At 38.6% G+C, this 27,803-nt stretch overlaps 3 protein-coding genes across 8 annotated transcripts; 2 read left to right on the forward strand and 1 right to left on the reverse strand.

Moving 5' to 3' along the window:
- The first annotated feature begins 5 nt into the window (after positions 1–5).
- CCDC127 (coiled-coil domain containing 127) lies at positions 6–8,140 on the forward strand. Of its 5 annotated transcripts, none has more exons than XM_053466755.1 (4): positions 6–162; positions 2,090–2,160; positions 5,281–5,405; positions 7,301–8,140. In XM_053466755.1, the coding sequence occupies exons 3-4, from the start codon at positions 5,291–5,293 to the stop codon at positions 7,978–7,980; spliced, it is 795 nt and encodes a 264-aa protein (XP_053322730.1). In that variant the 5' UTR covers positions 6–162; positions 2,090–2,160; positions 5,281–5,290; the 3' UTR covers positions 7,981–8,140. The 5 variants fall into 5 exon arrangements, with proteins under 5 accessions (XP_053322730.1, XP_053322729.1, XP_053322728.1 ...); XM_053466754.1 differs by lacking the exon at positions 6–162 and adding an exon at positions 189–355; XM_053466753.1 differs by lacking the exon at positions 6–162 and adding an exon at positions 352–412.
- A 15-nt stretch (positions 8,141–8,155) lies between these two features.
- Positions 8,156–10,962, reverse strand: LOC128496925 (telethonin-like). Its single transcript, XM_053466760.1, has 2 exons — positions 10,679–10,962; positions 8,156–8,993 (listed from the first exon to the last, which is right to left on the reverse strand). Exons 1-2 carry the CDS (start codon positions 10,810–10,812, stop codon positions 8,618–8,620), a joined length of 510 nt encoding a protein of 169 aa, XP_053322735.1. The 5' UTR covers positions 10,813–10,962; the 3' UTR covers positions 8,156–8,617.
- Positions 10,963–15,283: 4,321 nt separating this feature from the next.
- LOC128496919 (uncharacterized) lies at positions 15,284–27,794 on the forward strand. Of its 2 annotated transcripts, XM_053466749.1 has the most exons (13): positions 15,464–15,721; positions 16,781–16,995; positions 17,577–17,642; positions 19,036–19,101; positions 19,438–19,468; positions 20,681–20,710; positions 20,845–20,878; positions 22,864–22,909; positions 23,777–23,836; positions 25,306–25,413; positions 25,933–26,026; positions 26,713–27,006; positions 27,677–27,794. In XM_053466749.1, exons 2-13 carry the CDS (start codon positions 16,882–16,884, stop codon positions 27,763–27,765), a joined length of 1,032 nt encoding a protein of 343 aa, XP_053322724.1. In that variant the 5' UTR covers positions 15,464–15,721; positions 16,781–16,881; the 3' UTR covers positions 27,766–27,794. The 2 variants fall into 2 exon arrangements, with proteins under 2 accessions (XP_053322725.1, XP_053322724.1); XM_053466750.1 differs by lacking the exons at positions 25,933–26,026; positions 26,713–27,006; positions 27,677–27,794 and adding an exon at positions 25,559–25,717 and having other exon boundaries at positions 15,284–15,721.
- The last annotated feature ends 9 nt before the right edge of the window (positions 27,795–27,803 follow it).

Genomic DNA, 27,803 nt, shown 5'->3' on the forward strand with positions numbered 1-27,803 from the left:
AAACTCAAAATCGTGAAGGCCACGTGACCCACCAGCTGTATGATTATAATAAAAATAACGCATAGCTCCTGCCGTTAATTTAATCATTGATAATTATAGTGATGACTTTTTTTTTTTGGTAGGCACCGCCCCCTGGGCGACCGATAAACGACACTGGGGGAGGTATAACGTTTTTACTGTGTCAATTTATGGTGGCGTATAACTAATGCTGGTCGTCAGTGTGGAAAACAGACTTGTTTCACTAATAAGTATTCGAGACTTGTAAAGGCTAGAAGCCGTTTCTGGGGATTCGCGTTCCTTTTATGGCAGAGGTGTCACACCTCTTTATCAGTGGTTCGTTCTGCCTCAGCCAGAGGTGAGTGGGCGTGGTTACCGCTAACAGGTAGCTGCTGGCTGGGAAGGCAGCGGGTTGGTGAGTGTGGGCGCTCCAGTGTTAGAATGCGCGCTTAAAGTTCCTCACAGGACCGAGTTCCACCGGTACATGTTTAACAGTAATAGCCACACCGGTCGTTACAGAATAGGTCATGTGTTTGTTTTTTGTTGTTGTTGTTGTTGTTGTTGTTGTTGTTTTTTACTGGTCCGTAGTTAATATAAATATGCAACCACTCCATATGGCAACTCTCAGAAAGCTAAATGACTCAAAAGTGAATTGTCACCTTCAGGGCTTTTAGCATCATTTAACAAAATTAAAACGTGACTGTAAAGTATAGCCTGACCTGAATGATGATCATCGGACACTGGGGCCTTATGGTTACATAACACCTAGACAACACCTAATATTTTTTGACACCTGGACAAGGTGATCTAAGTGTGCTGTCTCATACAGACAGAGCTATTGCTAGAGCTTATTCGCTAGTAATAATATTACTATTTATTGTTAAGGACCATCCGTAGCAGATTCCTCCAACAAGAAGGTGTTCCTGAGACCACCACGGTTGTTTTGAACATAATTGTCATGCAGCCTTTCCAGCATCAAGAAACCTGTTCTCCTCTTTCAACCCTTTAAGCCAGTAGAAATGAAGAATTTTAGGTTCAGCACTGTTGTGAGGATTTACTTTAGAAGTAGCAAGTGACGCAAAAAGGAATTTTCCAATTATAACCTTTCATGTTGGACGTTTGGTAGATATCACGGATTGTAACTAGTAAGTAGGAGCTTGATCCCATCATGGGAACTGTAGAAACATTACTATGCTCCCCTCCAAGGTATTGATGAGGTTTCCAAGTGAATGTTCCTATTCCTCGCGCCACCATTTTCAAAGGATAGCTGAACCAATTAAGAGCAACCCGGCACAATGTGACACTAAGAGCCATTTAGCTTCACGTAGAAGAGAGACCACAGGGGATGGTATATTAAATGAACAGTATGGTTAGTTCTTGCCGTCTTAGAAGAGGTAGTGAAGTTAGTTCAACATGTCCTAAGCTATGTCACCTTTCCCCATGTGCTACTGCACCAAGCACACCAGCGGATTAGGTGCATTTAATGGCACTAATTAAAGTCCGTTTATCTGACTTAAAACTTAAATGGTTTATAGGTCATATATCTCTCATGTCTAGGTTCCCTAATCCACTGCGGTTTGACATTAGGGTAAAGAACCGCTACTGACAGGATAGTTCAACATTAACTGTGTTTGTAGAGATGAAATGTGAACCTGATTGTAAGTGTTGTATATAATATACTAAGAAATGTAGGTAGCAGACTATGGATATAGCAGTGGAGCTGTCCCATCTGTGGTAAGAGAACCATCCATGATGTGTGTTATTTTTATGGTTGGCCTTTAAAGAGAAAGTCTAATGTGCCCTACAGCCCAACCAATGAAGAATACATATAAAAGTACTTTGTAAGGATGTAATATGGATTAATTCCCTGTAAAAATAAATAAAAAATTCTTAACCTGGTGAAAATGCGGGAAAGCACTTCTATTATCATCACACGGTGCACTTGCTGCCCGTCTGTGCCGTCTTGTTGGACGTCTTGGACAAACCACAGCTGGAACTGGCTGGCACTGAGTGTGTGCGGGCATGCATTTGGATGCTACTGTTTCCTACACCTGTGATGTTCTTTAATAAACGTAAATCTTTTTTTATTTAGAAACTCCCAAATGCAGTTGTTTACAAAGTTCAACTTTCACACCATTCTCCAACGAAAAGGGACATCTTTAGGTAAGTTGCTGTGTCCAAAAAAAGTCTTTTGAGTTTGGGGTGGAAAATACATCTGTATAAAAATGCAATTTACATCCGCTTCCTCATATTCCATTTAAATCCACTATGTAAAGGACACAAACCGTTAACGTTGGAGAGATCAATACAATAAATGAACTTTAGAGAGTATATCGAAACTGTTCAAATGAGTGAGATGCCTATCATACGATAAGAAATAAGTGCTGCTTCTCATGGGGATACTTGCTAATACACAGGGCAATTATGAGGTAACTTTTAGGAAGGTCATCATTACAGCTCCATAGAACTTCTAGAAACATAGACTTTAGAAAGTGAATGTTGAATAGACCAGATAGTGAGCATTAAACCTAATTATTGTTTTGAGGCTTGTTTATTACTGGGCTACTTGTTAGGTCTTTTCCCCATGTAAGTGTTGCCAGCCCTACAATATGGGCCCTCTAGTAGCAGATGTAAGCCACTGGAAATGCGAATGCAACAAATAGTTTAGTGAATTTATAGCCCAATACAATGAGCATGGTTTCAATTTAGTGACCAAATTACTTTAAAGGTTTTTGAATAAAATGATCTTAGTGCAGAGTTTAACCACTTGGCTGCTAAGCCATTTCACAACCTGGTGCTAAGCTAGTTTTCGGCATTTTGGTGCATCTCACGTTTAAACGTGTTTCAAGTAAATTTCTTGGGAATAAACTATACAAACCATCTATTGTTTTTTTTCAGCACACCCAGCAGATTCCAAATATACCATTTTTATATGTGTATGTCTCATTAGGTTTGCAAAATACAACCAAAAATGGGAAAAAGGTGTAATTTTTCACTTCCAACTCAATAAAAACTAGTTCGTAATGTTATTTTTCTAAACTCTAATATCAAAACCTGTGTTGCTAAATATTTGTAGTAGGTAACCGGTCTAAAATAAACAGACATTGAGAACAGTAGACTGTGTTTTTCTAATATTTTATTGCTAAAAGTTACATTTATTAGACTATCACAAAATTCATCTTTAAATTTAATGCATGGCTGCGTCAATTAAACAGCTCTAGCTGCCCGGGATGTTAAAATATGCCAACAAAACTATATATTTTTAGAAACTACACCCCCATCTGCAGCAAATGAGGTCTTATTTGTATTTGTATCACAAAACTGACGTGCACAACAAATAAGTGAATATCACACAAATAAAAAAATAAATAAATAAAATTAAAAGCGACAAGTTCATTTATGTCTTCCGCACTCCAGGTTTGTCCTAGAAACACACGCAGCCCCTCATTTGATGCGCCAAGGGGTGTAGTTTCTGAAAATATATACTTTATGTACCATAACTTAACTTCCCAGCTGTCTAGAGCTGTCTAATTGCAGGCATCACGCCTAAATGTTTTAAGACAATTTTTTAACAAGATTCTCCAATCTGCCATATCTGAAGTTAAGGTGGTCTAGACATCTGGGAAGTTAAATTAGGGTACATAAAGTACACATTTCAAGAAACTACACCCCTTGGAGCTTTTCAAATGAGGGGTTACATGTATTTCTAGGACAAAAGTTAAGTTCACAGATAATGATGGAATATGTCGCTTTGGCTAGAAAATATGTTTTTTCTAACCATAGCGACATGTTCATTTGTGTCTTGCGCACTCCAGGTTTGTCCTAGAAACACACGCAGCCCCTCATTTGATGCGCCGAGGGGTGTAGTTTTTGAAAATATGTACTTTTTGTGCCATAATTTAACTTCTTACGTGAGCAGTAATGCCACGTCAAGGCTTCAACCCTAATTACTGACCATTCACACGCTTTTCATATCTCCATTCACTCGCAGAAGCACAAACCATACATTCACTCGCAGAAGCACACACACCATTCTTTCCCCTTACAATCCCAAAGAGATGATCGTAAAGGGAGAAAAAAATCACTTTTACAGCAAAAATAAGTTTTGCAGTAAAAATGCAAGGGGCTCCAGGGATGACATGGTTAACTTACGTACTACAGGCTATACGGCTGATTTTTGCAGTTCATCTGGATTTCAAAAATTGCCTTCCTCTACCATTGGCTAAATTTAACCCCATGATCAAAGGGATCATGGGGTTAAAATTTAGTATCGGCCATTTTTAAAAAGGGAATGTGACTTTTTATAGCTGTATGATCACTGTGGTAACATTGGCTACCACAGTGATCATTTAGCTAGAATACTTAAACTTTTTTTTTTTTTTAAAGTTAAACCAGTTTATGTTTAGATAATTTAATTTGGGGGTCTCTAGGCAATTTTGATCTTTATTTATCTGCCTTTAGAGACCCCCAAATCATTTTTTTTACTTTTTTGTACATTTTTATTTTTTTAACATAATATTTTTTATTCTCTTTTTACAAGCATTATACCGTGAGAAAGGTGAGGCGATTACCTTTCCAACGGTATATGTTGGGGGTCTGTAGCTGCTCAGATGCCTGAGATACAGGCATCTAAGCAGCATGCCCCCATACCGTGAAAACTGACAATTGTCAGTTTTCAATAAAGTTGCACGGTGACGTCATCGCGTCATTACCGGCCGGATCGGGTGGTCCCAGTGATGCCCTTCAAAATGAGGGGCAGATCGCCGGGGTAGGTGGTGATGGGGGTCCACAGACCCCCATCAAGGTAGGAGAGTGCTAGCGACGGCATGGTGCCGTCGTTAGCACCTGACTGGGACTGCTAGCGACGGCACCATGCCGTCGTTAGCAGTCAAGGGGTTAAACATGGTATTATCATATTAGCAAATAAGAGGATAATCAAATCAGTAAAAATATTTCATTGGCTTCGATGGTGGTAAAACCACTTTCCAAGTGGTCATTTTCTATACGTAATCCCCAATGTATTATAGTTCAAACTAGGAGAATAACTGCTGTCACACACCTGTCCCTATGTCAGTGGGATAAAAAAAATAATTACAACATTCATTAAAAGACAATATAGTTATGCTCGCGTAACTTAGGAAAATAAAGCAAATTTGTATCATATTATCCTATATATTTAATGCACGGAGCGTGCATGCTCATAGGATTATTGTTGTTTTTCTTTTGTTTTTATCTTAGTCGTAAAATTGTTGCCACATCCAATATTTTTTTTCTTTATTATAGGTACGGACTGATGAATAATTTAAATAATCCACCCAACTGGAATATCCGTCCAAATGATGACGGTGGAGATGGAAGTAAATGGAATTATGCCCTGTTGGTGCCAATGCTGGGGCTTGCTGCATTTCGTGAGTTTTACTACGCATGTTTTTATAGGAAATTGTAGATCCTAGAAACACCCCAGGAGAATAAACACCCCTGTGGCAAAGCTGAGGCTGCCAGAGAGAGGGAGGGAGGGAGTATGTATGAGTGAGAGTGTATGTATGAGTGTGTATATGTTCATGTGTATGAGAAGGAAGTGTGTTTTAGCATGAATTGTTTAGGTTTGTGTGTGAACATAAATGTGTGTGTTATATGTGTTGGCATGAATGTATAATTGTGTGTCAGTGTAAATATGTGTGCCAGTGGGGGGAGGGGGGTTCACAAGTGCTCAATGGGGACATTTGGCTTCCCCTGTCCTTGGGACATTCAAGATTCATGATTTTCAATGCCATCATGAAAAAAACATGGAACATCATGAAGAAAGCAGCAGTATACTCCCCAAGAACCGCCACTTATGACCACACGAAGGAATTATAAATGGATGCATCACCTTCTAAATAAATGGAATGGTCCATTTGTGTAAATTGAGCAGCAACAGTAAAGGCAAAAAAAATAATTGTAAAAGTAATAAAATAATTATTTTTTCAGGAACCCCTATTAACCATTTACAGTGCCGGAAGTCTTACATCGTCACGTGAGACTTCCGTTACGAATGGATTTATCGTGTTCTGAATGAACGCAATGCTCCGCTTAGTTATGCTGATCGGCCAGAGACTGAGTAAAGCTAAAATAAATAAAACGGTAAAAAAAAAAAATGTGCCAACAGATCAGCTGGCTGGCATGATGAAAAAAACTGTGACCCCTGCGGACATACAAGAATTAATGGCTATTATTGTGAAAATGTATCTTTATCTAAACTGAGTTTGTATATTGTCTTATCATTTAACCTCTTATTTTCTGTGTGCTTTCATTGCCCTATTCTGTGTGCTGTTGTGCAGTGAAATGAGCATCTCTTGTAGTGTACATTTAAAAAAAACTATACAAAAACCTATGCTTCTCTCCAAAAATATATGCTTTTGGATTGATATTTTGAGCTAGGCTGCTAAACAGTCCCAAAATTTCAAGTTTAGAAAAACAGGTTTTTTTTTTTCACATTAATATATTGATATTTTGTTCAACAGAATTAGTTTGGAGACCATTTTCATGGTTAAATATTAGAAAATGTTTTATTGTTCAAATATGTTCACTATTTTAATGTATTTTTCGTTCTTAATGTTGGGCAATACAGCCTAAAAATTTGTCAAAGGAGAGCTCTATCTGTGCTTGAAAACTCAATATATAATTTGTCTGGGTGCTAGAAAAATGAAAGAGGAGCTGAAAAAGAATCAGTTTTTTGGCAAAGCCCTCAGTAAAGATGTTGTTAACGAATACTCCATTGCTATTTCCTAAAAGTCTTTATTTGCAAAGTGCTTAATCAGAAGTTGAGAAAATCTGAACCAGAGTTTAAGTTGCATTAGAAGAAAAGTGTCTTTTAGCCCGTTAAGGTCAAGGCTATTTTACACTACAGGGCCAGAACAGATTTTGTGTCCTTTAAAAATTATTATTTTTTATTTATTCAAGGGTTTTTTTTTTTTACATCCACCCCACAATATAAACTAAAAAGTAAATTTAGAAAAAGTAACCCCTTAGGGTCAGGTTAAAAAAATAAGTGCTTGCAATTGTCATCTGAATGTATTAGTGCATGTGATTGGCTGTAGAAACAATCACATGGACAGAAGATTAGGGGATCTGCTATGATTTGACTGCTCCGATGACCACGCTATCGTTTTGGCGTGAGATCGCTTTTAACCTATGACGTACCAGGTACTCCATTGGTCCTATAGGGACATCTTGTCACAATATACCTGGTACGTTAATTGGTTGTGAAGGGGTTAAACAATTCTGACAATGTTTGTGTGTTTTTGTTTTTTTTAAACTTCAGGGTGGATCTGGTCAAAAGAATCTGAAAAAGAAATTACTCAGGCAAAAACGGAGTATACCCAGAAAGTATCGAACATAGAAAAAGATCTTGAAACCAAATATCGGGACATCATCTCAGAAAATCGCCGTACGGTTGCACACTTGGAAATTGAACTAGAGAAGGAGCAGAACAGAACTCTGAGTTATCGCAGGGCTCTCGTTTCCCAGAGTCAGAAACTTGTGGAGGAAAGGAAACTTATGGAGCAAGAGAAAGTCCGACTGATGCAGGAAATGCAAGTGGTGCAACAGTCAGGGACCGCTGGAGCCTTGTATTCGTCCTACCTTGGAAAAGAGGAACAATGGCGGATTAAGGCTAAAAGTTTGTTGAGGGAATTTGAAGATGACCTTAAAGAGAGACAGAACATTTACTGCAGCTTGATGGTACCAAAAGCTAGGAGGCTAGAATTAGAAAAGAAAATGCTGATCAAAGCTGCTACTGATCCTGTTGCTGTTGAGTTGGACGTGCAGGATGGCTTGAATGATATATTTAAGCATGATACACACTGTGCTGTCTTGATGAACACCAATAAGAGTCAGAATGGCAAGTTAATGTGGGTATATCTGAGATACTGGGAGCTGGCAGTGGAACTTAAAAAGTTAAAACATGTTGAAGCATCTATGTTAGGTAAAAAGGAAATGTAGCTTTTTTGCCAGAAAAAAAAAACGGCAAAATGCAATTTTTGAGAAAACCTTGTCCAATAGTAATAGTAACCTTGTCCGATAGTAAAACCGTGTCCAAAGTTACTACAGTTTATGCTTCTTATGACCTTGTATTATGTTGAAATATAAAAAATAAATGGTATTATTCCTCTGTCAACATTTACTTCTAAAGTTTATTATTTTCAATAAAGTCAGCAACTGAACAATAGCAGAGAATAAATAATCATGCAGATCATGAGAAAAGGGATGATGTACAAATGTGGGTTTCTAATACTTATTTTTATTTAAACTATAAACAAGACTACAAGGGATTATTCAGTGAATACCTTTCCATGTGCTTTGGATCCTTGAAAAAAAGGCCAAATACATCTGTAATATTACTGATGTTTTGGCTTTTTTCTTATCATTACAGGCATAGCATAGCAATGTTTCTGCCTCCAAGCATATAGAAAGTTAGAACTGGTATAAAGCCTTTTTTAAAACAAAAACATTTTTGTTTGCTCATTAGTACTAATTGGAGTAAACAAACTCTTAATTTCATGCAATCATACGGTCTAATGGATTTTGCTGAAAATCCAAAATGTTCTTATTTTTCAGGCGGTCATTTATCTAAAATATATTAATGCCTAGTAGTATCATGTAAACTTGGTGGTGGAGAAATGAAACTGGAAACCCTCAATGCCATCTTAGTAGGTTGTACAACCTGAGGCAAATTACCAATGAGCCCAATAACTTCAGTTTTCTCCGAGCACAAGCCATTAGAAACCATTCTCGAGGTAGTCGGAGGTACGTCAGAAGGCAGTGGTTGGACTCTGCTTGGTACAAACAGAGGGACTGGAAATACAGTCTTGTAAGGCAGATGGTAATCTCTTATTTCACCTCCAAGTCTTCCTACTCTGATGGTCTGCAGGGGCGATCTCTGTATAATGAAAATGGTTTCTTCTCTCTTTTCAAATGTTTCTTTGGCTTCACGGTTACATTCTAGTAAAGTTTGTCTGCAAAAAAATAAATAAATGCATTAGTTTTCAAGCTATTTCCAGTTTTTTTTTCTAAAATGGTTTTCAAAAACAGTAACAAAAATAGCACTTCAACAAAAACAGCAAGTTGTGAAATCAAAAAGATACAGACACATCAATTATTATTATTAATGTTATTATTATACTTTATTTATAAAGTGCCAACAGATTCAGCAGCGCTATGCAAAGAAGAAAATGTTACAGATAACGACAAGTACAATACAGCAATTGACATACAGATACAAGAGGAATCAAGGGCCCTGTTCCCGAAAGGAACTTACGATCTAGGTGATTACTTTCTTAAATGAAATACATTAAGCCTTTGCATGCTGTGCATAATGTTTCTGTATGTGCGATTGGCAAACACCCACCAGGCTTAAAGTGGGTTATAGTTTAATTTATATGTCCTAGCAATCATGTTGTCATCGTCTAATTTTTATAAAGATGGATGCAGTAATGTGGTACTTTTTATTGTAAGCAGGGCTGGACTGGGGATGAAAAGTGACCCTGGCACCAAATAAATTATGTATGTTGCATTTTTACATATCATAGTGTGCAGCCATGCATATCCAGTCCAGTCAGAAGCTACACACTCTATCCAGACCCTCCTGAAACCTCTGATGAGCTCCCAAGTGAGCCCTGCTTGCTGATCACTGTGTAATTACTAGCACTGGGGATCAATGTGAAAAGAGAGGGGAAAAAAGTGTTAAAAGATTCAATTAAATAGTTAAACAGACTCCAGTGAGGTCACCATGACATCATATAGGGTACCATCCAGTTCCAAGAGAGATCCCTGAGGTCTTTAAAGAGCGCAAAGGATCGCCAGTAAACCAAAAAAATATGTAAAAAGTAAAACTAATAATGATGATAATAAATGGAATTTTGTAACAAATTAGCCCAAAATTATATAGGTGCCCAAAAACATTTTGTCCCTCCCACTATCTATAGAACATATATTAGTTTTTGGCCCACAATTTAAAGTTGAAGAACAAAAAAAAAAAAAGAAACAGTGCAGTATGTAGGAAGTATTTGATCTCTTATAAAGTTGAACCTAAATCATTTTTTTATTATCAGTGGGGCCTAATTTGTGGAAGAAATTGAAAAAAACAAAAATGCTTTTTTCTCTCAAATGTTTTTATTTTTTTCATTGTTGAGTCATACAAAAAGTGGTATATCTGTTCTTGAAAAAGCGATATATCATGGAAAAAGTGTGGGTGGACAAAGATATCCTAAAAATAGTTTTAAAAAAAAAAAGCTCTTGTCACTTAGGGGCTAAAACCCTGTGCCACGAAAAGGTTAAAAAAACCTCCCTTTGTGTTTAATCTTATATTCCTTGGCTATTTTTTTTTTATATATCCAATAATGGTTTTATCATCCCTTTTTTTTTAACCTTGCCATTTTCTCACCCGTGCGTAGTATTTGCAGATATAATGCTCAACATTAATTTGAGCATCATGGCAATCATAATACTGCTGTACTAATGCGACCACAACCTCTTTTCGTTTGCTTGAAGGGTTATCCCAAAATGTGTTGAAGAATACATTCAACAAGCAGACTGAGGTGCAAATAACATGTAATCTCCTAACTCCTCTAATTTATACCCCTTTTGAGCATTGTAAGAAACACAATTAACAAAAGTAATCTAAATGTTTACTAATATATACCTTTCCTCTGGTCTGCTCTCTAGTGTGAGGTCATTCCAAAGCCATGTGCAGGATTCCCTTTTAGAAACATCCATCTCTTTCACATTACACTTTAGGACAGTGAAGTTAACAGTTGGCTTGGCATCCAGATCCATGGTCAATATTGCGAAATCTACTACGGCAGTACTGTAGATATTACAGATGAATGCAAAATGCACAATTTACTGGATCGTTTACTTGTTGACGAACACTTCCACAGCACAGTTTTGATTACATCTGTTTATGTAACACAGCTTGTCTATTTCTGTTCTCTTGGATCGCCTTTTATGCATGATCATGATGATTGAAATGTCTGGCCAAAAGCAACGTCATAGAGATTTTCTTTTCTCCAGTGATTGATTGAATGCACATGGTCACCTTGCCCTTATATTTAGAAACGCTCATTAGACACATTTACTGCGGGGATAAAGTTTCAAGGAATACCACAGAATAGAGACAATTACATTACATAAAGACTAACCAGATAGATTTGTTTTAATAAATTGGCCCTTACATTAACTAAAGCTTTAGGTTACTTGCTTTTAAAAATAAATTATATATATATAGGCACACAGACTACATGACCAAAGGTATGTGGACACCTGGCCATCACAGTTACATAGTTGCCATTTGAAAAAACAAATCCAGGTACACTTTGCAGCACAGCTATCAATTACTTACTTGAAAATGTACCACACATGCTGCCCCAAAGCTCCGCCCACTGTGAAACAACACATATTTGGCAAAATTTAGCTCGCCCTGTTTATCGTATCACACAAATATATCCAAGTACGTAAACTAATACAACCAGACAAATACACGTGTTCACACACTAACATACGCAGACACACACATACAGTTGTGTGAAAAATAAATTACAGCCTCTTTGAATTCTATGACTTTACATATCAGGAAATAATAACAATCATCAGGAAATAATAACAATCATCTCAACAATCATTCCTTAGCAGGTGTAAAAAATAGGTAAATACAACCTCAGATGAACAACACTACATGACATATTACACAGTGTCATGATTTATTCAACAAAAATAAAGCCAAAATGGAGAAGCCATGTGTGAAAAACAGTCGCTCACGTTGTTGTGGTGGAATTTTGGCCCACTCTTCTTTAAAACATTGCTTCAGTCCTGTCACGCACAGCTGGATAGGAGACATGTTGCCGGAAAACAGGATAAACGAGTAAACACGCCAAGGTCAGGATGCCAGGGAATAATGTAGTGGAAAAACAAGGCTGAGGTCAAACACAAAAGGACTGATATGAGAAAACGCACTCTGAGGACTAGCACTAGACATAGATGACCATCAGAAGGCAAGGATCCTTCAGACTGAGGTGTTTAAATAAGAATCAGGATTTCCAGCCATCTTGAGTGTGGCGTAATCTTTCATTTTAAAGACCTGTAGTTTGGAAGTTCGCGAGCACTGAAGCTGGTTGCCGCACGAAAGGGGGGCTCCCTCTCCCGCGCGGCTCTTCAGCAGAACCCATTGGTGGAAGGGAGGAGGAGGGGAGGGTGTGAGTCTCCCTCTCCCCCGTGGCGGTTGCTGTTGCAGCTGAGAGGAGACTCCCTCTCCTCTGTGGCGACGGTAGTCGTGTGGTGGAGGGGGGTCTCCCTGGCGGCTTCTGTGGCGGCAGTCGTGTGGTGGAGGAGGGTCTCCCTCCTCTCCCTGGCAGCTGCTGTGGCGGCAGTCATGCGGTGGAGGGGGGTCTCCCTCTCCTCCATGGCAGCTGCTGTTGTGGCTGAGAGGAGGAGGGGAGTCTCCTCCATGGCGGCTGCTGTTGCGGCTGAGAGGAGGGAGTCTCTATCTCCTCAGTGGCGGCAGGTGAGTAACAAGTCTACAACAACACCTGCCTGCTATATGGCATCTTAATTTGAATAGAGGCAGTAAGGATGTACTTAGTTTTTCACACATTGCTTTTCCATCTTGGCTTTATTGCGGTTTAATAAATAATTACAAGGTGTAATATGTTATATGTTGATGTTCATCTCAGGTTATATTTACATAATTTTCAGACCTGCTAAGAAACAGATGATTGTTATTATGTCCTGATATGTAAAACCATAGATTTCAAGGATGGCATACTTTCTTTTTCACACGACTGTACTAACATACCCGTAGACACATATACACGTATTAACATAACCTCACACAAAATAAATAACATATCCAGACGCACATACTAATATACCCATGACATGTTCACACACTAAAATATCCCCACACACTGACATACTTTGTCACACACACATAGTAACACATTCATACACACACACACTCTAACCCAGGGCTTGACAAATTTGTTGTGAATCTAGGCGCCAGGTAAAAAAGTTAGGAGCCAGGATTTTTTTTAAACTAACAGTTGGTCAGGAGGGATCCGATCATCATCAGCCCACTTACTAAACTCACAGCATTTGACCTGGAAGCACCCTGGACTTTCAGGTCAGTGCTGTTTGTTTTTTTTTTAAATACATTTTTTTTCATTTTTTTAACTCTTTCGATGCTGATGTTCCATTGGAGCACAGCATTGACAGATATTTAGTCCCCAAAAGCTTGTGGGGACAAATGTTAACCCCTGCAATGCCACGAATGTGTCATACACAATTGTGGCATTGAAGGGGTTAACGCTGCACTGTTGCTCTCATGGAGTGATCAGGCAGCAGGGGGGTGTTGGGGCTGGTCTCCACACTCATGGCAGACCAAAGAACCCTCTCACCCTGTCCCTGAAGCTGCCTCTGGCAGCTGGGAAGCAATTGCTGGTCTATAGACCAGCCACTGCAGGGGGGAGTCTATGATGACTGCTGTAGGCTTCTATGCCTACAGGAATCATCAAAGGGCTTGTGGGGGCTCGTTTTTTTGCTGTTGCTGGTCTGCCTGGGCTTCCAGGCAGACCACCGGCAGCAGAGCCCCTTACAAAACGGGAGTTAACCCCTAAAACGCCGCGATCGCGGCATTGAAGGGGTTAACGCTGCACTGTCGCTCTCAGGGAGCAATCAGGCAGCGGGGGGTGTTGGGGCTGGTCTCCACACTCATGTGGAGACCGAAGAACCCTCTCCCCTGTCCCTGAAGCTGCCTCTGGCAGCTGGGACTCAATTGCTGGTCTATGGACCAGCCATTGCAGAGGGAGTCTCTTTGATGACTGCTGTAGGCTTCCATACCTACAGGAGTCATCAAAGGGCTTGTGGGGGCTCGTTTTTGCTGTTGCTGGTCTGTCTGAGCTTCCAGGCAGACCACCAGCAGCAAAGCCCCCAAAACGGGAATTGAAGGGGTTAACGCTGCGCTGTCGCTCCCATGGAGCGATCAGGCAGCTGGCGGGTGTTGGGTGAGGTCCCCAGACTTGTGTGGGGACCCAATCAACACACAAACCCCTTCCCTGAGGCTGCCTGTGGCAGCTGAAAACACGATTGCTGCTTTTCCAGCAACCGCGTTTTCAGCCTACAGGATCACTCCGTGGGAGTGATCTCAGGCTCGGGGGCGGGCTCTGAGTGGCTGGGCTGTCTGCCCAGACTTCTGGGCAGACAGTAGCAGCAGCGCCCCCGTGTGGTGACTCAGCCTCTTACATCCACAATTTCTTCTGGATGTAAGAGGCTGACAAAACCTAGGCGCCAGGACAAAATTCTCTGTCGCCATGGCGACCTGGCGCCTGGGATTTGTCGAGCCCTGCTCTAACCTACCCAGATACAATCATACCCCCACATGCACTAATATACCAGAAGACACATGTTTACACACTAACACACTTTCACCGACATACAGACACACTAACAGACACCCATACCCAAAGATCCATGTTTACACGCTTACACATGTTCACACACTAACATACCCACACACATACCCAAAGACACATGTTTACATACTAACATAATATATATATATCCCTGTCTCCAACAAAAAGGAGAAACATTTTCCCAGCATCTTGTACTCAAAAGGGTTACAAACACAAGATGACATGTACACACATGAATGAAAGAGGAGAAAGAGGCAAAGAAAGAGAAAAGAAAGTGAGGAATACAGAGACAGAAATATGCATGTCATCTTAAACAACCCACAAGTTTCAGGTGTCTAGCTTGGGACATCGGTGTTGAGGGTCGTGGCAAAAGGTGAGAGAGGCAGTGCCAGTGCTGAGAGTTGGTGGGGCCAGAGGTATGTCAACTCACACACCCTCACAGTGCTTAGTAAAGTGAGGTCACGTGGTACGTACCTCCATTATTTTACAGCTCCATAGTCCGCTTATGGTATATACAAAGATCTTCCTTACTGACCTATGATCCCCACTGCCCACAAATGTAGTTTTATTGAGCAAGTACCCGGGGGAGTTGGACAGCCCGGTAATTGGGGCTGTTAGGAGGTATGGCATGCAGGTATGTCTCGATGACAGCAACAGGGTGTGTGTGTGTGTGTGTGTGTGTATATATATATATATATATATATATATATATATATATATATATATATATATATATAAAACAATGACCGTTACAAGATTTTACGCTGTTAACTGGCCACTATACCCTAAGGCCTTTTAATGACTTTACCGCCTATTTATACATATGCTCGATTAGGATAACCTTAAACTATTGCAGTAGAGCAGTAAATGTTTTCTTTGTATACGTTATTATTGGCTTTATTTAGCGCCATCCTATTCTATAGCGCTATATAATATACTAGTACATTTTACAAGCTATAATACTACATCACCGAAACTTAATTCTGATGAAGTGATATAAAACCGTGGCAATAAGCCTAGTAAAAACGGACCACTAAACGGTGACATTCCACATCCGGAATATACCTTACGGCGCATTACGGAAGACGCACAAGATGATGACGTCTTCCGGTATCCCATCATTTTTGTTGTTTACCTTTACTTCCTAAAACTGAACGACAAACTTTGGTTCCGGATTATAACGGAAAGTGAATACCTCGGTTTCGCTAAATGCCTTTCTACACAGTGTGAACGCTTCGCAGACACTTAGACAGGAAATCATCATCGCGTTACATTTGAAGGTAAGTTGGTGGTATATTGGTGTAAATCGGTCCCCTAATGGAATATACCAGCTGGGTAATGATTAGTTTACACATGTTATTGCGTAAATCACTACAAGGTTTTCTTTTAAAAACACGTGAATAGATAAATCTGGACAAAATGATGAGTGCCACTGTTATATTTGCCCCCCCACCCCCCTTCTTCTGACTCTGACCTCCCTGTAGCCGATCACTCGGTGGCAGAGCACTATGCGTTCAGTGGTGGTGGAGTCACAAGCAGTGTCTGTCCAGACCCAGTGGGTCATCAACTACAGATATCAGCACTCCTAGCAGTGACACTGTTGCTATGGAAACTTCCATTTAAATGTTGAAATGTCCTGAGTTTTTCCAACACTTGCACTGAAGCCAGCAATTCTGACTCCTGTTGTCTTGGGAGAGTCCTGGTTGTTCGCAAACAGCCTCATTTCCCATGTGTTGGGAAGATATAATATTGGGAGTACGGAATATTACGCCCTAGTGGTTGTTACAGCAACCTTTCTTTCGGAAGTAATAGTTCTTCAATATTTAAATAATATATATTTTTATTATAACAAATATATTTGGATTGAGCTCTGATGGTATATTTTACATTTTGGATTGTCAGGAACTCTTCTTTTAGGTTATGTGAGCTTTCCTCAGTTTTTATGTTATTTAACAGCCAGTTATGTTAATTGATTCGATTTTTTTCCCCCATTTTCACAATTGTACTTATAAACATATTTCTTTCTCTTTTTATACTCACTATTGCAATGTTTAGTGCTGTGTTACATTGTGATTCACATACCCGCCAAACAGTCTAGAGATGAAGGGAAGAAAGAGCAAATTAACTTGGGAGTAGCTATAATCTCTCCCTGTTACACACTGGTTAAAAAAAAACGCACACCCTCTGCCTTTGCACACCCTGTCACGTTGTAGAGACAACATTTGTTTTCGTTTTTATGGTAGTCATGCCTTTTATTTAGTCTTTTGTGTTAAATAGTTACACGGTAACGCTTTGTCAATCCTGGCTGGTGAATATTTTTATTTCATTCTGTTATTTAGCTAATGAAAGCAAACCCACCATAGTCCTCCAGGAGACAGCAAAAGCTTTAAAATCAGATTTCCTAATCCGGATCCTGAACCTAGACAGCTGTGGGCACAAAATGGACCGGAAGTCCAACAGCAATGCACCTTCCACATCTACAGCTGGTTCCATCATCTCATTCAAATTTAACAAGACTCCTTCTAACACAGAACAAAAACAGAAAATAGTGGACGTAAGTAAGGCTCAGCAGCTCCTTTGTATAGGTCCGTGTGATTGTTTTATTTTATTTTTTACATTTTTTTTTTCGCTTTCCATGCATCTTTTTATCTTTTATATGTTGCTTCTGTGGGATAGTTGTGGCTTGTTAATCAGTCAATGACTGCTGTCATTTATATAAAACGGGCTTATTATGTATATATATATTCATTGCTTCTTTTACTCAGCAAATACCATTACCATAGATTTTAGTGCTGAAAAAAATGCTGAACCGGAAGAAACCTTACGAATCCTTTTTATCCTAGTTTTACCTAGGGAGCCTATACAGGCCAGATGTAACAAGAGGGAGACATGAATAGACTGGGAACAGTCTCTCTTTGACTAGAGACCTAATGATCACATTTTTTTTTTGGTTCATTTCATAAGTTATCTCTGGGCTTTCAGTTTCTTTGATATCCTATCAGGAAAAGTTATTTTAGGGGGGGCAATAAAATGTTATTGAATGTTTATACTATAATAAAAAAAAATTTACGCCTTGGCCTAGTGAAAGATAATTTATGTAAGTGTATTGAAATTTCCTATCTCTGTCTTATGTAGAGTCAACATAGACAACAATCTGGCATATCAGAGTATAAAGTAACAAAGGAAGGATTCCCCTGTTTTGTAAGTATTTTTTATTGCAAAATTCCTTTAACAGTGATTTTTTATTTTATGTCCCTGCTAAGGAGTTGTTGCCAATTACTTGAATATCAATGTTTGACCATCTTATTGAGCTTACATTGAGATAGTGTTTTGCTTGGAAACAGAACAGAAGTTCATTGCTTCCTCTCCTATTGTCTCACTCCCCACAACCACCGACTAGATTGTAAGCTCGCAAGAGCACGGTCTCTTCTCCTTTGCACCAGTTTGTTATTGTATGTGTTTATAAATTGTTCTAATCAATGTAACAGCGCTGCAGAATCGGACGGCACTTTACAAATAAATATAATGTAATTAGTAATATTTGTAATGTAATATTATGTTAGTTTTTGTTTGAGCGTAGTTCATGTTACATGTAGAAGAATGCTTTTACGTTTCAATTAGTTTTCATGTCGTAGTGTTCAATCAAAGTATATTCCTGCAAGTCAAGGAGGCAGCTTCATCACAAAAAAACAACTTTGATAAAGAGAGGAAACTCCAGGTAGCGTACCCTAGGAATTAGAAAATCCAGATCCCAGCAGCGCTGCAGGGAACCTGGATCATCCTCTCTGGCAGCCGGTGAATGTCTGCCCGATGCATTTAGACAACCTCTGCTTCTGCCCGCCACTTCCGCCCCAGCTTCTATGACGGACTTGCTCTGTCATAGAAGTGGCGGGCAGCAGCATAGGTTGTCTACGCCCATCGCAGATGTCCACCGGCTGCCCCCACTAGACACCAGGGAGTATGGAGCACAGGGGCAAGTCTGGGGGGGGCATAAGGCATATCTGATGCTGAAATAAGGCATATCTGGGGGACAGAGTGGCAGATATAAGGAAATAAAAACAAGAAATGCAATTTTTTCAATCATAGCTTTTATTAAATAAGAAAAAAATAGTTCATATGTGAATTAATATTTACTTGTAAAACCATTAGTTGCAGCCCTACTGTGGTGTAAGAGTTGAGAAGTGAAATAAATGGTAATGCTTTAGTTCATATGAAAGATCATAGATGATTTTGAATATTTCATCTATTTTTTGACATAACATCAACTTTGTAATTTTTCCCTTCTTACTGTATTGTATTAGGCTAGAAAATATTTATTTTCAAACTTGTTTTTTTATAACATGTAATTATAGAAGATATTGTCCGTTTTTTTGTATAGGATCACATGCCTCTACACTACTTAACGCAACAGAACTTTTTCCCAGACAGTCCGTGGGCTATAGGCTATAAATGACCTGTGTTTTGCAAGTTGTACAGTTGACTGGCCAGTCAATCTTTATTTTTATGTATATGTTTAGTGTGCCTGTTCAAAGGCCAGGGACTAGAAATAGAAATAACCAGTAATAATCTATATCTGTATTTTATTTCAAACTAGACCTGCAGGACATGGTTTTTAACCACGTTTAACCGGGATAGTCATTGTACTCTTCTTACGCACAAGGTAAGATATGCTAAAATCAACATATTTACTAATAAAACTAATTATGAGATTAATTTAATCATCATTAAACAACATGTATATTTCCTGTGTAAAGCAAGAATGGATAAATAAAAGTGAATGCAGACAATAGGATGTTCTGACAACATAATAAACAGACTAAGCAGCATCATATACATTATCCAATGAAAATGTACATAACCTAAGATAATCAAAACATTGTAAAAGAACAGAGGGTAAAGTATGGAATACTGATGATAATTTAAATGAATTGTATCCATCCCATCAATTTTAGATTGTCAGTGGCTCTTTACTTAACATTTTCCATTTGTTCTGCAGTTAAAGGATTTAAAGTTGCAAGCTGAGCTAGGTAAGCACAGAATAGCTGTCCTCTGTATGTTGTTTTTGGTTTACAGAGATGAAAAGGAACTCGGGTGAAATAAATTTAGGATGCTCTATATTAGCATATACTACTTAATATATCAGGGCCAGGAATTATTTGGATTGTTGGATTGGGTGTGTATCACCCCCGTTCTAATTTAAAGGGATAGACTCCTGCCCCAAACAACCTCACCAACAATGAATATGTATTAAGTACTTTGTAAATTCTTTAACATGCACTAAAATCTGCTGCTCCAGAGCTACTGCATATCATACCCTTCACACTTCACTGGAAGCAGCCATCTACCGACAGGAGATTGCTTTCTTTCTGTGCACGCAGTGTGACATGTTAGGCACTTTGGAAATCTCATGCTGACCAACGTTGATGTTGACTGGCTGGGATGATCTGTGCAGGCTGGCTATACATTCACATTGCAAGAGATGCGCTCAGGGAGGATTCTTATGAATCTCTCTATGCATTTCAGTGCAAACAATAGGTAAATATAAGGTGAGACTTAACCTCACATACATTAAGGCCTTTGCTACCACTTATGTACCAGGCACCTAGATGTCCCTATAGGACCCATGATGTACCTGGCATGTCATTGTTTAAAAACACTCCTGTGTCACTCCGATTGTGGGTCTACAGTTGCTATCCATGAAGATTCTAAGCATTTCAATGCATGTGATTTCTTTTATACCCAATCACATGCACGGATACAGTCAGATGTCAAAGGCAATGCTTGTAAGCACTAGATTTGTCTGTTCTCTGTGTCTCTCCTCACTGTGATTGTGAGCTTGACCCTAAGAGTATAATTATTTTTATATTTACTTCTAAGTAAGTATTGCGGGTCCCTTATGATTTAAGTCACGCTGTTAGTTGAATTATACAAGGTAAGCTTATCACATAATGTTTGTCGGTTGAATCCAAACTCTCCTGCAGACTCCAATTAAAAAGGTTCCAGTGTCAGCAGGTACTTGCTGTTATTGGTCTTTTCTTTTTTCCTTTGAACTTTGACTTTTTCATCTGTTGTGTGTTTTTGTTGAAAAATGCGAATAACAAGATTAAATAAAGTTCTGTTGTTCTATATGTGTGTTTTGTTGTTATCAGAAAGGCCACCATCAGCTTGATCTTATATTTTGGTCAATAAATACATTCTGTGTCTTTTATAAATGTGTTTTACTTTTCTCTGTTATCCAGAGCAAGTTATCGAAAATCTTTCCAGAGCAGGTAAATATGTTACATAGTGCTTTGTCACGGGGAAATGTAACATTATAGAAGCATAGCAGAAAAATGTGTGTGTATATATATATATATATATATATATACACACACACACAATTAATTTTCTGTTTTCTCCTTAGATTTTTCACAGTCAGATAAAAGAGAAGAAATTAGGTAACGTAAGATCTATTTGTAGACAGTAGTGAGTGTTTTGTTGATTTTGCCCTATGTTGGGACTGGTGAAATTTTCTCCTTTTTCAATTTGAGAATTCTGCTGTAAGAAATAAAGTCTGCTTTAAAATACTATACAAAATAGGTTTTAGTGTAAAACTGAAATGTTGCTAATGGATTGGGTGTTTTTCGGGTTAAGGAAGTGGTTTGTTGGGCTGACTTGGTGGTAGTTGCTCTGATAAATTTGGTCTGGACTTAATATTGCTTAATGTTTCTTTTAACCAATTTCAACATATCTTAAAATAGAAAAACCCTGGCATCCCTTACTTTTGACACCATTTATACATTTTAAAAAATATACAACAAGATGGTCTTCTGATACCGAGGAAATGATTGTTTGTAAGCATAGTCCTATGTGTTTTGGTTAGAGCAGGGGTGTCCAAGGTTTTTTTTGCAGTGGGCCACTTCATCAGAATTGTATGGGTGCGAGGGCCGCACTCATTTTTCACTGTGAGAAAATATGGCCTTTAATAAAATATGCAGATTAAAATAAAGTAAATGACACAAAACCTTTACTTTTCCTCTCACTGATTTCTGGGCCTAGAAAGTGTTGTGACTACAAATTCAGGATAATTAAAAATGAAATAGTTCTATTTATTCTAGGGATGCACCAAAATGAAAATTCTGGACCAAAACATTCACGGTTTAAAAATAATAATAAAAACTCAAATTTTTAATAAAAGTAGGTAACACTCCGCAATTGGACAAAAAAAATAGCAATATGACTTGGCATGATAGGAGTGTGATTGCTAACACTCCTATCATACCCAGGCAACCAGTAAATGCTGGTACTTAGGCTTGATGGGACTGTGCTTGCTGTGATTGCTGTTAGCAATCACACTCCTATCATGCCAAGTCAGCCAGTACATGCTGGTACAGGGTGGCTGTAAGTGATGTGCAGACCCCATACTGCTGGCAGCATCAATACACAAGGGGGGCAGCTAGCCAGGTTTCAGCATGTGCTGGCTGACTTGGCGTGATAGGAGTGTGATTGCTAACAGCAATCACAGTCCCATCATGCCTAGGTTCCAGCACTTACACATCCATGCTATCACACACACACTCATTCATTCATATACTCATTCATTCTCAGATTCATTCCCTCAATCACGCATACTCATTCAAACACCCTCCCCACCCCCTTACCTGCACTGCAGCTCCTCGATGCCGCTCACAGACTTCAGCAGGGGGCGCGGCCTCCCTCTACGTTCTCTGGTACTGAACAGAGGAAGCAAGACTGGAGCAGAGTTATGTGATGTCACGTGAACTCTGCTGGGTTCCGCTTCCTCTGTGCAGTACAAAATACCCTCCCACAGGTAAGTAGCAGGGCTCTTGTTGTAGCAGGGCTCGAGGTGCGTCCTGCGTAAGATCGGTTGCCCTGGCAGCTCGAGGGCCACATGTTGGACGCCCCTGGGTTAGAGCATTTAGAACAATTCTTCAGTAAAGGAATGCTTCAGTCTTTTACACAATCTCTTTTGACCTATATGATAGGCAACCTGTTCCTGTACTTCATTAAACTTATGTATTAAGAGTATATTTTATACCAATGCGAAATGCCTTGATAACGGAGATGTAAAGTCAAGGTTTACTTATTTTCTTAGCTTCCAGGCTTTGTGGCTTTAAAGCACACTGGCACCATGAAATTAGGTAATGGGCTATTGGTGTTGCTCTCTTTATACATGGAAATATCATAGTATTCACATGGTCCTGTTGTCATAACATAAATTGGTTATAATGTTTTCTGCAAGTGAAGCTTAAATACCTACATGTAAGATATTATAAACATAAGTGATGGCAAATGTTCCCTTTAAGCTATGTTTTAAAACCACTCGTAGAGAGATACCACATAAATAGAATATTGGTGTAAAATAGTTGTGATGTTTTCATTTTCGTGTAATGGAATTCTGTATTTTTTGTTATGTCCATAGTTCGTTATACACAGAGGTTCCATGCGTGAAAGACAAAGACAATGAGGTAAATGGAGCCTGACATGCATATTGACTTTGCCCATCTTAAAGAAATCCTTGAGAGGGCTTCATTTAGTGGCAAAATGTAGGGCTTCTAGGCAACATAGCTCATTTCCATTTATGTTCTTCCCTTAGGGATGTCTGGTGAGACAGTTGACCTTTTTATGTATAACTGTTTTTAATTAATGTGAACTGCACTTGACTACGTTGGCATGTGGTTAAAATAATATATTGTAGTACAATTATTTAACTCTATTGTCCTACTTTAAAAATACTTGATCTTTTAAGTGGCACTAAACTTTCAATTTAACCCTAAGGAAAACTATTAAGCAAACATTGCTTATATATTAAAAGTAAGGTTTGCAGTATAGTTCCACTTTAATGCATATGATAGCTATGTGATCCCGTTGATTTCAGTTGGAGCACTTTCCTGCCGCTTATTGGCTGCTTCAAGCACCCAATCAGTGACCAGAACGGCCTAGCCACAGAGGTGGAGCAAAACGGCTGCAACTTCTAGTTAGTAGTACTAGTAGTCAGAATAGTTTAATATGTATTATTCTTTAATTAGGGGGGTCAGGAAGGTAAAACTGTCCCTTTAACTGCTAATGCCCTTGCTACCTTTTCCCTGCTGTACTCTGAAGAAGTTGGTCTTCAATTGTACCGAAGCTCACTGTGTCCGTACCAGGCAGGCAGACTGCGTGTTACCCTAACCCTTAAGTTAAAAGTTTAGTGTCACATTAAACAGTGCCAGGAACAGCTCCTCTCTCCAAGTTCAATTTAACCATGTAGCACATGCTTGTGTTTATCACCAGAATATAGTTTGTGCTTTTATGTGGACAGGTTTATCACATTTCTGTTTTCAATGCTCCTGTAGGTTCCTGATAAGGATGATGGATTCTCGATTAGAAATAATAAAGATTTAAAGGACTTCTTGGTAAGCGTGTTTGATTATTTTGTTGGGATGGGGTTGTGTCGCCACTTCTTACCTCTTTTAATTTTTATGAGCACAGGATAGGGACGTATTAATCATGAGCATGCGCTCTGTTTCTGTGCTGTGTTTGTGTGTGGCAAAACACTAATGTAGGTGATCATTTCAACAAAGCACAATAACTGCAACTTAGTGAGCAACGTATATAATGGTGAGAAATAGACTTTTCTAGCTGAAAATCATTATGGTCAGTCAATTGAAAATGCAAAATAGGAGGTTGCACCTTCAATTATGGAAATGAGCTTATTATTTGAACCAAGTGAAAATACCAGTGCAATAACTACCTATAGAGTGGCTGTCACAGTACTTCTTCCTCATTATGTAGTATATACTTGATCATCACATAAAATAAAGTAATTTAAACTCAGCTGTTAGTTTCAGCAACACCTCTTTAATTATGCTGTGAGGACATGTTTCCTCCTACAAATGATTGCCCTGATATCCTTAAAAGAGTGGGACGCTTTAAGTTCCCCCTGAGGAAGCCACAGTATTTGGTGGTGAAACGTGCATTGTGCTTTCTTCTCTACCCCTCAAACAGCCTTTCTACCATGGTTTATATTTAATAGGGAAAGCAAGTGATCTTCAGATTTAGTGTTAACATTTTTCATACGATAGCTTTAGCAATTAAAATATAAATACAGGTGGACAATTTTGGTTGGGATTTAGGAGCCAGTCAAAAAATGTAGGAGCTGTTTTTTGGTTTTCATTTCTCCCACTGGGAATGATGTCATATCTATGCCTTCAGACTCAACATGCTGGGACTGAGGGGAGGGAAAATGGGAGGTTCAGCCATGAAACGATGTCTTGTCATCGTGGCGACCTGGCAACTGGGATTTGTTGAGCCCCAGATATATATCCAGTTAGCATTGGCAGGCTTAATACAGTGTCCAGGGAGGAAGGGATCTCTTATGTGTTAGGTCCATGGTACAGCCTTTTCTTTCTCTTTTGGCGTAGGGATTTTACATTTTATATATTTAAAAAAAAAAAAAACACGAATAAAGTTTTCTCAGCATTTCTATTTATAATAACTGGCTTTCAGTATCCTATAAACCTTATCCCCTACCTCATGTTGATAAGGACATTTAATTTAAGTTTGTGGGTTGTAACGTAAAGAACATTTATTTTAGTCAGATGATGTTAGATAAGTGGGACGGTGCCGCAGCAAAAACGCTAGAGGCTAACACAGTGAAGGAATTTAAACATGCATGGGATGTAGTTTAATGTACCTTAATTTACTGCTGCTTGAATTCATTTGTTATAAATGTCAAAAATATTTGTCTCTACTTGATCTAGCCATGTTATCCATGATGTGTTGTAAGCCGCACAAAAGTTGAAGTGCTTCAGCTCACTTGTTCATCACAGATTCATGAACGAATTATACTTAAAAGTAATTTGCGGGGTTTTTTTGTGTTTAGGAAAATTTTGAGATTACAAAAAGCTCAGACGTTTCATTCGTCTTACATGTCATTAGCCGCATCACCGCCGCCTTAACAGAATATGAGGAAAATCGTTTAAGCTCCAAGGTAAGTGCTGTAGGGCCAAGATTGGGCATCACCAGCACCTTAAAGATCAGCAACTTCTAGCATAAAGATGGAATTTTAACCCACGATTTATAAAATAGAAGGATGGCGCTCCAGCCTCCATCTGTGTCCCCTTGTAGATACACAGGAGGATTCCTCACAACCCCTATGCCATGCATTTGCCCCTTTCCCCACCACCCAGCTCCTAGGCTTGTAGGAGATGAGTTTGGCCAACCAAAGCTCATCTGCAGGATATTCACCACTAACCTGCTCCAGCACTGGCTCTCGCAAGAGTTCCACGGAGTCTAAAAAAACACCCCCCCTTGCGCATGCATGCACGTAAAGCTGTCCCATTGATTTCAATCACTACATGCACTACAGCTTCTACTAAAGGTGACTGGGCTGGCTAAAGAATGAACGTTAAAGTACTTACAAAATACCTAAAATATGGACTATTTATTGGGTCGCACGTTACCAGCCATTGACTTTCTTTTGATCTTACATTTTGTGTTTATCTTTTAGAATATATCAGGTACAGTACATAGTACAGATGAAGGCAGTAATGATGTTTCAACCACTGAACTATTGTCAGAAGACCTTTCTATAAATAATACAGGTAAATTGTTCCTTGCAAAAGTGAAACCATAGAGTAGAAAGCTTAACAATTGGTTTTATATATGGGAAACATTTTATTGGCTCTCAAGTGAGGTGTAGACTAGAATAACTAGCTGGGATGAAGATCATAAATAACAGATCAGAGTTATATTGACCTTGATTGCAAATGCATACAATATAGTTATATATAACAACACATGCTATTTTAGCTACACAAAAGACAATCCCCACTGACTTGTTTTTTCTGGTGACCTTTCAGCTGACTTGGAAGATATTGTGTTCTTTAATCACAGTCCATCCCAGAATTAGTTTGTATAATTCTGTTTCTAGTTTATTTTAATGAGGTTTTGCATGATGGATACATTTGGCACATGGCTTGATACATCATGTGGCATACTCACACTAACCCTATGTTACATGCAGTCATATATTGGTCATCTTTGCATCCTCCAGGAGGGTTAAATACAGAAGAGACACAGTAATTCTCCAGAGCCTACAATATGCTTAAGATTATTTTAAGAAAATAGATAATGGTATTTCTAATAAATTAAACAGCTCAGGGTTTATGGTGTCCTTATGATCTTCTGTGTGTGTTGAGCAGATAAATGAGACTCTAAATGTAACGTTTGTTACTCTTTATGCCACGGTACATGGGATAAGCTATCGTTTCTAATTTTATAATTACAGGCAACTTGGTAACCAGCACATCAAGCAGAAAGCGTCCTGTTTCACCATCAACGGAGACAAATATAATGAAGAAATATAGAGAAGAGAATTTTAAAGAGTCTCCAGATAGAAAACAGGACTCTGCATCATTTTCTTCTAAAAACTCCAGATATAAACTTCAAGATGATAAAAATATTGTGTCGTCGGAGACACCATGCTTTGAACATATTATTATTTCCTATTTTTTTGGAAACCGATGTAACTTGGAAATTGAAGAAGTGGTTTCTGCGCTTTCTAAAATGAATGCTTCTAAAGGTATGTAATATGAAGTTGTGATTCATGTAGCATTTTCCAAGATGTTTTATCTTAAACCTAGATTAGAGGAGGTTTTAAATACAGTAAAAACTAAGATCAAATAGCATGCTTGTGTATAATATATATTAGTATATAGCTATACTACAGTGCACGTGTATCAGTCAATGCAGATGCATAAAAACAGATCCATAAAATACATGAAAAAAAAACTGTGAGGGCGATAACACACCTGCTCCCCATTTACACTAACAAGTCACATGATACCGGAAAATGGCTAATTAGGCCAAATTTGGACATTTCCACTTAAGAGTGCACTCACTTTTGTTGCCAAGGTTTAGACATTAATGGCTGTGTGTTGAGTTATGTTGAGGGGACAGCAAATGTACAGTTATACAGGCTGTACACTCTACTTTACATTGTACATGACAGTATAATTTCTTCAGTGTTGTCACATGAAAAGGTATAATAAAATATTTACAAAATGTGAGTGATGTACTCACTTTTGTGAGATACTATATATAATAGTTAAAGCTATTAAAAGAGCCAGTACAAATAATGACACATTACAAGAATGTATTTCAAATTGAACCATTATTTTATTTTAGATTTCAGAGCATGGTCCTATAGGAAATGTGTATTGTACCTAAAGTTTTTCTTCTTTTAAATACAGGGATAGATGTTGATGCTGTAATAAGAACGTTGCAAGAAACTGGTCGACTGAAAACTCTGCCTGAAACAACCAGTAATAATGCATGTTAAATAGAATAAAAAACGTGGAATTGTTTGCATATTTTTTT

This window comes from Spea bombifrons, chromosome 5, assembly GCF_027358695.1.
Source record: "Spea bombifrons isolate aSpeBom1 chromosome 5, aSpeBom1.2.pri, whole genome shotgun sequence".
Taxonomy (NCBI): Eukaryota; Metazoa; Chordata; class Amphibia; order Anura; family Pelobatidae; genus Spea; species Spea bombifrons.